This window comes from Apostichopus japonicus, chromosome 20 (genome assembly GCF_037975245.1).
Source record: "Apostichopus japonicus isolate 1M-3 chromosome 20, ASM3797524v1, whole genome shotgun sequence".
Lineage (NCBI taxonomy): Eukaryota > Metazoa > Echinodermata > Holothuroidea > Aspidochirotida > Stichopodidae > Apostichopus > Apostichopus japonicus.
In genome coordinates, this window is record NC_092580.1 from 9,864,935 (window position 1) to 9,875,309 (window position 10,375).

The following is a 10,375-nucleotide window of genomic DNA, read 5'->3' on the forward strand; positions in this document are numbered from 1 at the left end:
ACCTTACAGTGTAGCATTCACACTCTACTCCTGCCACAGAGTCAGTCTTTTCTGTCCCTCGCCTCCGCCTTTTGTTTTAGAAATAGGTTGATACAGTTTCTGCAGAGTTAAACCTTGTATATAACTGTTTCTAACATGCGTGCGTATACAATTCCCAGTGCCGCCTCACAGTAACAAAAACCACTGCATATATCATGTTTAAATTATCACCGAGTTTCGGGCTATGTTTACAAAGCCCTTCTACAGACTCTCCCCACAACCCTTCTCCTCTACCGTCTCCCCCCCCCCCAAACATCTGAGAAAATAAAATTAATAGCAAAACGTTAGTCCATGATATATAGTCCAACCACTGGTCATCCTGTACTGCTCTCACAGAAAACTAATTCCAAACGCTCTCTCAAAGTGTTCTTAGTGTTTTTCATGTTCTAATATCAAACGATATATCAGTGTTAAATGTAAAAGAGGAACATACGCATGCCATATTTTTTAATTATTTTAGATATTCTCATTTAAAGTTCTTATATGTCTTATATCAAAAGTTGGACTTGAAGCAAATATGTGATGCCATAAATTGATGCAACTACAAAAGTCGTTTCATTTTTCTTCAAATTTGGAATTCAGATTTCTACATTAACATTGGATAAACTAGAATATGAAGTACATAAGTGTTCAGTTTAATGATATAAGCTTTACGACCTCTTTGGGTGAAGATATGGAACTTCTCCTTATTCCAAGGCCAAAACGAAAGTGTGAAATGTAAAGGAAAATTAAACAAGCACATTTTTGTTAATGTAACATTCTTGATACCTGCGTGCTTATGTTACAATATGTTGCAATATCAGGAAAACGGCTTGTAGGCATTGTATACAAAGTTGCACCAAGATTGAAGATACCTAGATATAAGTTCCTCTTTTACAGGTCAAAAATAAATGAACTTCTGTGCCATTGTGTTAACTATCCATCTTTTAGACTGACGTACCATAAATTGTAAGGAGGGGGGGGGGCGAGGTCTCCTTCTTAGCAGAAACATGGTGCCCGGTCAGGGTTCTCCTTCTTCCTCGGTTTTCACCAGCCTCTCCGATGTTCGGGTTCCCAACATGGTACATACGATCAGGAGATGATGTGTACTAAAAGTAGATCTAACATTGTCGTGAATTACAAATGTGTGTCTGAAAGATATTCGAACCGAACAAACCCCCAACCAGCCCCCACACCATACCCCTCATTCCCCTCCGTCAGCGCCCACCTCATGCCCATAGTATCTCTTCGTTCTTCTATTTCTTTTATTTATTTATTATTCTGGAGGGGGAGGGGAGGGGGCTACAGTTGTCTCTGCATGTGTGACCTTTGACTTTGATGGTTGCCCGAAATTATCAACGTCAAATTTATTAGTTGGTTAGTAGCGGCTTGTTGCATGGATATTAAAGGGATATTAGATGCCATTCTGGTAGATATTTCGAGGGCAGTTAACACCACATTAACCATTCCACTTGATTTGTTTGGAATAACAGTAGAAGACTAAGCAAAAACTAATGACGAGCTTTTGTTATAGCGAGACAATGGTCTTATATTGACCCCGGAGGATGTAGGCCTGTATTTTGATTGTGTCGTAGATCACCCTATCTCGTGTAAAATATTTCCTGCCATTACCGAAATCATCTTCAAGAAAAATAATCCTCGCTTCCTGAAAATGACTTATTGGCTTATTGGCCAAAAAAATTCATAGAGGGGAGAACCAAACTGGAGGCCACGTTTTTGAATTTTTGAGATGACGCGACCTGGTATATCCTATCTAACGGTTTTACATCTTATATGAACCCTAGATAATAATAATAATAAAAAAAAAATTATCAGAAAGAAACGAAAGGGAAAACTGTTAGGAATTGAATAGGGTTAAAACTTACGTTATCAATGAAGACTGTAAGACTATTACTTGTCATTATATGAATCAAGCGTAAAGTCATCTCTACTACTAGGATTTCTTTCATAAATACAAATTATGTGAAATTTGTAAAACTCTAAAAAATCTAACGGTTTTATATCTTATATGAACCCTAGATAATAATTAGAATAATCACAAATAATAACAATTACAACAACAAAAAGCGAAAGGGGGGAAATAAAAGGAATTAAAGAGGGTTAAAATTAAAAATTCCGATATCAATGAAAAATTTAAGATTATTACTTTTTAATACATGCCTCAATCGTTATCATCTCGACTAGGAGGATTTTTTTTCTAAAATACGTGAAATTTGTTTAAAAAGAGAAAAAACTAAAATGATAAATCATCCAATTCGACAAATTTATTTAGCTGCTATATGTACGTGACAATGCATGCTTCACTGTTGATTACATTTGAAGAACAGAACCAATATAATAGAAATAACTGCTTTAAAAGTTCAACGTTCTCTACGCCTATTGATGTTTATGACGAAATATATCAACAGAAGAAGTAATACTTAATTGCTTTCAGCCTCAGTAACTCGCTCGGTCGAATTGTGTTGCTATTATTGTCGGTTATTTGTTTAATAGCTTAACCCATCCTACACATATATCCTAACAAAGTCGCTTTACATAGGTCACGGTTAATCAGACTTGTTTGCAACCTTTCTTTTTTTTTTCTCTCCTCGAGTTAGTAACACTAGTATAAACTGTAAAGTATATTTTCGTAACAGTTCTAATTTACACACCTGTGACTGTTCACATACGAACCCTGTTGATTTGTCTCTGACGTCATCGGGACACAGTGACGTTCGGGAAGGGGCCTCTGGGAAGATTTACGGAACCACTGGGTCTATTCAGGATAACATCTAACTTACAAGGAATGCAACTTCTCAGCGCCTTATCCGGAGTGGCTCTCATGAAGGATTTAAAGGGACTGTCTCCTTATAAGTGTTACATGTAATAGTGTAACATGTCGAAATAGTCAACGAAAGTTACTCATTTTCAATTACAAAGTTTCTGCTCTGCATGTCCGATCCACCCATGTATAGCTTTTTCCCCATGCCCTAACGCCTTGTGCCCCTAACCACCCTCTCGCCTTAAAACCATATCTCCCCTCCCCCTCGACTATCCATTTGCTTTCACACTATATATAGCATTCTTGCTACATGAGATAATGGCTTTATTCGCTAATCGGAAGAATGTAACCTACTTAGACATAGTAAATCTGAAACATTGGAATCCATTTGAAATATCATCTGTATTTGAATACCAAAAACTTCCTTTTAGGAGGCTTCCAGAAAATGACCCACCACCCACTCCCTCCCCACCAATTATTTCAATCGTCAAGAGCAACTTGTCCCCATTCCTTCCTGCTCCCCCAACCCCCCGCATTTACCCCCGCCCCTTCCCCTCCCCATTCATACCCTTGACTTCTTACGACGGTAATTGACTTTACCCGTAAATATAGAGTTATCGATACTAACTTGGTTAATTCTCGACCGATATTGATATTCTCTTTGAATATACAATTCGTTTTGTGCTACAAGTGCACGTAGGGAGATTTTCAAGAGTTATTTCAACATTTCTTTCAGTTTTGTTTAGAAGGATAAGATTTTATCAGCAAACTTGTCATCTTGAATCTAAGGTCGTACATCTTAATGCTGGCGTCTAATAGATCTTCATATATATACTATTACCGAGAGAGTACTTCACCAAACATTTCATTTGATATCTGTACATGGATTTAAATATCTTTCATCTCGACAAAGTACGAGTTGGCTTTAGGCCTGTCGAGTACACTGATGTTTTCATGATTTCTAACAGTGTTTTAAGCTATATATATATATATATATATATATATATATATATATATATATATACATATTTATATACAATGACCCTTCCACTTGCTTATATACACCGGTTCATCGAACACCTACATAACACTAACAGGCTTCATATTCGTCAAAATCATGCATCCTCCACATAATATCATAGATAACGCCCCTCTCTCGAGCTGGCCCTATCCATCCACCCCTCTTCTACTGCTTTTTGTCACTCCTGGTCGGCATCCACCAACTTGTTTTGTTAACAAATATCTCCGCTAATGGCGGGCCACTTTTCCCGAGTAATCCCCCCCCCCCCCGTTGACATCACGTGATAAGTAAAAGGTTCATGAAGGTTAACTCTATACATTAGTTGATTATGAGATAACTGACGTCACCGCACGATCGAATATCATGAGGAGTATTTGTCTGGTATTAACTATACGCGTGCTGTTTTATTAGATAACACAGCAACTTTGACCTTTTATCGACAGCTTCTTACCTTAAAAGGAATCATTTTGCACGCGCCCAATATCAATATTATTTTTCCTTTGTGTAGAAGACTTTTTGTCGCTCTGCCGAGTTTCTTTTCCGCTAAAAGAGCTGTCTTTTCCAAGAGGTGGTTCGTACCAGGAGGTGAAGATATGTAACTCACAGATTTCTTAGGAATGTGAATGTTCATTGTCAAAAAAAAAAAACAGAAATAAAAAACCCAGCGTACGGCTGTAAACGTTTGCTAACTTATGCATATAAATGAATATGCATGATTATAGAAGATCTTGTTTTCTTCGTTAATTTTTCGTTAGGTTCAATACTGCCTTGGCGTAATTTTTATTAAAGTAGCGAGTAATGATAAAGTCAATATCCAGTAATGTTACTATGATCTATGTCAGTCAATAAACACGCGATAATTATCTCGCAGTTTAGCGGTTTCATTCGATTCTCACAAATTTCTTGATCATTAACTGTTGTAACGATGGATTTAATCACATGACCCAAATAATCACTGGTATAAATACATTATCTCTGTTGGGAAAATTGTATTGAGAAGTTCTTTCACTGACTTCATGGTCCCTTTAAATGAATTTCTGCCACATTTGAAAAATAAAGACGCTAAGAAACAATCCTCTAGGCATTTTGAATTTTTACGACTCATGGGAGTTTTATTTTCTCTATATCTTTCTGGTCCTGGAGCCTCCAACAAATTCCACCAACAAAAAAAATCCCCGACAATATTTCGCCTGATAAATTTTTCGACGAAACGAGTTGATGTCATGGCGTCCATGCAGTTACGTAGGTTGCAAATCTATGCGAAACCTATAATTGCTTAAGGATATCTTGTTTCTGAAATATCGCAAGACGCTATCAGCCGTTAACATCTGAGCCAGCGGTTTTACCTTTAACGATGCAGACTAAAACAGGGTAATTGTGATGTAGGTTATAGCAAGCAAGGTAACATTTTACGCTTCACATAGCATAGAAATTAGCTAGTACTACCCTACTTACATGGTTAGAGGCTTGACGCCATATGAGTGCGTGTCAAGGATTCGTCGAAGTTTATATTATCTCGTGCAGAGTTAAGACAAAGCATTGCATTTCAAGTGATGGTTTTTTTTACGTAGCCTACTGTCGACCGAGGAGATTGCTATTTTCTTTTTTATTGCATTTATAAGGTTGAATCCGGATGGGGGAAAGGAAGTGGCGAGTGGGGTCCATGCACGACATTAAACTTAAACTGTAATGAAATGTCGTACGAAAGGATTTGTATATGATGATGATTTATTTGTTTCAACACATAGTAATACAAGGTGAACAAGACAATATAACTGCAAATAAGTAAAATATGTGAAAGGAAGTAAACTAAGAAACCCTATATACCTAAACCCTGTATATGATAATCATATAGGTAGAAGAATATATAAACGTAACCTCTCCATTCAGTGTTGGACAGAACCTATGAGGACCCTTTGCTTTATGACGTAGCTTATCGGTACGTCATCGCTCCTTCGAACTCGGTGTTTGCATCAAGCGATCTTGTATAGGCCAATTGCAGCCTAACGAACAAAACAGTCTGATAACGTTGACTTCAATCTATATATAGGCGTACCACTCAATGATATACTACTGTCAGGTTATAAGAACGCCTTGTCCTGAGGTCACGGCAAGGTCGCTGTATCTTATACGCGTGCCAGTCGTGTGTTACCGCGTAAACAACCGTGTCTCCTGCTGTTTTCATTCACCTCCTGCCACGGATCAGGTGTTTACGGTCATAATCTGCAAATATTCTTGTACCTCCTCTCCCGTTACATAGAAATGAATAGAATGACAAGTAACGTATGGAAAATGTATGAAGAACTGAGGAAATCAAAGATCACTGTAAAGTTCATTGTCTGCATGTCTCAGACAAGAGTAACATTTGTGATTACCGCTAAATCAAGATGTTTCTTTCAATTCTTTAGAGGCGGTTCTAAGCATAAAGTTGCACAAAGTTCTGGGCAATAGGCCTATAGGATCGTATTTCAAAATTTGCAAATTGTTACCAGAATTCACAATAAACCATTCGATGTGAGGTTGGGCCTGTAACGAAACTACCAAAATGTGTATCATGTAACTAAGACTTGAAGATGTATTCGCTCAGATTTAATAGGCAAAAGCGTGGTATGGAAACATTAACAACCATCATATATTTTGTAAGAACATCAAAAAAATCCAAGAAAACGAGGAAAGTCTCCAGAGTTGAGTCAGTGTAATCTCTTTTACGGCGTCCATGTTTTTCTTTAACAGAAATGTTTCTTGCCAAGATTTTAACTTAAATTAAGAACAATGCAGTGGGTTATGTTATCGTATACGTTTGTTTCACTCTACAACAATTATCTGGAATCAAAATTATTAGCCGAGTTGTAAATTTTTCCATGATACCTTTGAAGGCCAAACGAGACAAAACCCCGAACTTTTTGGTTAGTGAGCTGCAGTGTAGGGTAGCATACGCCGATTATAGCCCCATTAACTTACACACTAAATCACAAAAGTAATGTGGTCTCTATAAGTCTATATAGAAGTTCTCACTAGCTAAACGCTACCCATCAATGGATAGCTGTCAAGTTGGCAATAAATAGCACCAACAATTTTCTGTATCATGACCGTGAAGATTTTTTTGCTATCAGAGCCTGAAGTTTGCGTTACTTGCAAACAAACATTTTTACTCAGTAGTAAACAATTTTCATACGCTGCTCCTGGGAGGCATGAAGGGGTCTAAAATTGTCTCAATTGACCCAATTTCGCACCACACATATTTCCAGTCATGCTCTTCAACATGCAAGCCACAAAAAAAAGGATCATGGTTTTGATAACTTATCCAAAAAGATGTTCTCCTGCTGCTTTTTGGCACTTTTCCGATATAGATTCTAACAGGAGTATGCCACCGTAGGAGAGTGTGCAGTTTCTATTGTCCCTCTTTTCGGGGAGTTCGCTGTTTCACTCATGAACATGATAATTGAGTAGAGTGTTCCTCCTTAGCATTCTCTTCAGATCTGCCATGGTGTGTTTTCATGTGTGTGTCTAAGTATGAGGTGTCTGTTCAATCATAAAAATTATAAGCAAACGACTGGTTATGAGGCTAAATGAAAGTTTCTGTCAATGTTTTACGATCGTTCATGGTCCTCTGTTTGTGTGTCCCCTCAGGTTAACCGACCAATGACAATGAAGAAAGACGGGATACAGACGAGAAACCGAAAAATCTCAACGAAATCGAAGAAAAACAAGTCGAAGATGACGTGCTACGACAGCCTCAAGTCCTTCAGTACAGACGAAATCCACAAGTTATCACCATTTATGGAACAACCTTTACCATCCCCGTATTTCCATCACGCCAGAGGAGCTGTGGGAGACTATGCTATGTCTAATCCGGTACCATCCCTGCACCATTCAAGTCATACCAGTCCTATGGGTTACCCTCCTGCGTCGATCTGTAATACCCTCTATCACCCCAGCCCCGCTCAGCATCACGTTTCGGTACAGGGCACGGGGCTCAACCTTAGTTCCTCTGGTATTAACATGATGGGCGCTCTAGAACTTGAACGGAGGACGCTGTAAAGAATTATCAGAGTCATGCAGGCAGCCATTATGTCTTGTATATAATGTGAATATTCTCGTAGAGACGTTTCGGCCAGTATTATTACCCGCATATGTAATGTGGAAAGGCTTGCACATAGTAAAATGTATATTGGGAGGAACATGCAAAGAAAAAAACACAAAAAAAGTTTAAGAACAAAAGGAAGCAAGACAGCTCCAAAGTATCGATGGTTTATTTAAGAATGCAGTATGAAAAGTCATCATCATAGGTAAGCTTGTTAATTACAAAGACAGTTAATTAATATGTCGATCACAAGCATTGCAGTTTGCACCAAGTCTATACTTACTTAACGACTAAAACAGTAATTAAAACAAGAAAGAAATCGGTAGAAAACACAACGTTTTGGTTTAATGGCCGAGTTCCTGTATATAAGGAATTGTACTTTCCCTCCTTCTGAAACACTTCCCTGTGTAAGCTAAATGATTGTCGTATGAGTGTCAACAACTTGACAGTTTAACTTACTTCTGACCTTTATCGGCACATATTAACGCATTTGTTGGCAAGTTGCCAATGTGTTTTCTTCTCATTCAACCCTATCGATACTAACAGTATCGATACTAACAGCCAGTTGAGTTCTTTTTGGATTATTTATTATTTATTTATGTTTTATCCAATTAACTACGAAACAGTAAAAAATTCTAAAAAGTTAATTTCCAAAACAAGTTAAAAACGATGGTTGCTGATAATGATAAAGATCTCGACATAAATATGTTATACCATGCAGGAGATGCTATTCCGAATGGCAGCTCTCTTGTTATACACTGGACGTCATGTTATATAGAGGTTGACCAAACATGTAACAATGGTTTTTAATATTTTGGTAAGACCTAGATCTAAACAACATGCTTGTTAACGCCCAATGCTATTATATACTCCGGACAAATTACTATAGTTGTATAAACATACACCAAATGGAACCCCCCCCCCCCATATCCCAAACCCCCTGGTTTATTGTTGTTGTTGTTGGCCAAACAATTTTGAAAACATCGCCTTTTATAAATATCGACCATATTTGTCGTTGATTATCTTCTCTGGTAGTTTGTGCCTCTCGCCTATATAGCTACAAACTCATTTCGTTTCCTCGTGCTGTTTCTAAGAATATGTTTGGCGTTTACCTTCAGCTAAGAACACTTTGTTCCTGTGAATAACAGTGTGAATCATAGACTTGGCTAGTTGGGTAGGAAAGGGAAGCTAAGATTGAAAAAGAAAAACTACGGTACTGCAAAACAACGTATGTTAATTTGGAATTCGGTCATTAAAACCCACAATAATACTTACATTGCCTACAGCATTCTAAAAAGGCCATATTGCGCACGAAAGTTTATTTAAATTTCCCCAACTCTTTTCCATTCGGCGCGAAAAGAGAAACAAAGCTCTCTACTTGTAACTGTTATAGCTACATAATCGAACAATGTTTGCAAAATTCTGAAATCTAAAGGCTTTGTTGCCTTTATAACCAACCATTCATCATTACTGTCGACTTCCATGAGGTGGTTAAGTTGATAACCGTCATTTGAGGGGGAAGAGAAGCATTTTTAATTTCCAGTCTCAATTTTTTTATATTTATTATTATTATTTTAACTTGATAAATGTTCACAAGTTTAGCTGCTTATATTTCTGTTGCACTTGCAATTTTCGGTTGCATGTAATTAGCAGGCTCAATTGAATGGTATCCCTCCAGCCCTCTTCATTATAACGTATGTGAAATGACTCAACGTCACACAATCAAAATCCTAGTAGCAAGATAGACATCTTTCAGCCCCTTCCTCCCCCACCCCCACCCCCACCATTCCTTACCAGAGATTCCTCCTATTTATCTGTCCCGATGAGAGAGCTCTTGATGTCATTCCTAAATTAAATCTAGTTTTGGTAAACACCCAATAACAATTATCAAACACGAATAGGCGACTGCGATTGAACTGATGCCAACCATTACTTAAGAGTAAGAGGGCGTTTGTGTCAGTGTTCTCAAGTCTTCTAGATTTCAATATTGTATTAGCAGCGTATAAATTGTAATTTAATTTTCTCGCTTTACAGTTGCCATGGATATCAATTAATGGATGATTTTTTCTTTCTGTTACACTGGCATTCAATCTGATAATTGCATAACGGCAGTATAGGTCTTGGAGCAAGAAAGTGAACCATGTTGGTTTTTATTATTTATTTAAGTCATTGGAAGTCACTTCTTCAACTTATGTTTGTACTAAGTTAAAAGGCTGTAATTGAATAGTACAGTATTTTACATGAAATCATTTTTTTGTAAACAAAAATGCATTTTTCGTATGTCTTTAATTTGTTTTGAAACAGAGCACAAATATACATTTACCTCTCACATACATACAGACGTAACTCCTTTAATTTGGTCTTGTGTGATTGTCTTCAGTTAACGACTCAGGGCTTACCAATGAGCGCTAAATTCAGTTCTAGTGCATACCCGAAGCCGGATCGTGTCATCCACGGGACTACGTGGTGG

At 37.5% G+C, this 10,375-nt stretch overlaps 1 protein-coding gene across 4 annotated transcripts in view; it reads left to right on the plus strand.

The window, feature by feature from the left end:
• LOC139962130 (GATA-binding factor 2-like) overlaps positions 1 to 10,238 on the plus strand; it is a 73,944-nt gene extending 63,706 nt beyond the window's left edge. For all 4 annotated transcript variants that reach the window (XM_071962053.1, XM_071962051.1, XM_071962052.1 and 1 more), the window contains exon 7: positions 7,452 to 10,238. In XM_071962053.1, coding sequence (XP_071818154.1) covers positions 7,452 to 7,862 — 411 coding nt within the window. In that variant the 3' untranslated portion in view covers positions 7,863 to 10,238. The remainder of the gene's footprint in view (positions 1 to 7,451) is intronic.
• Positions 10,239 to 10,375: the final 137 nt, after the last annotated feature.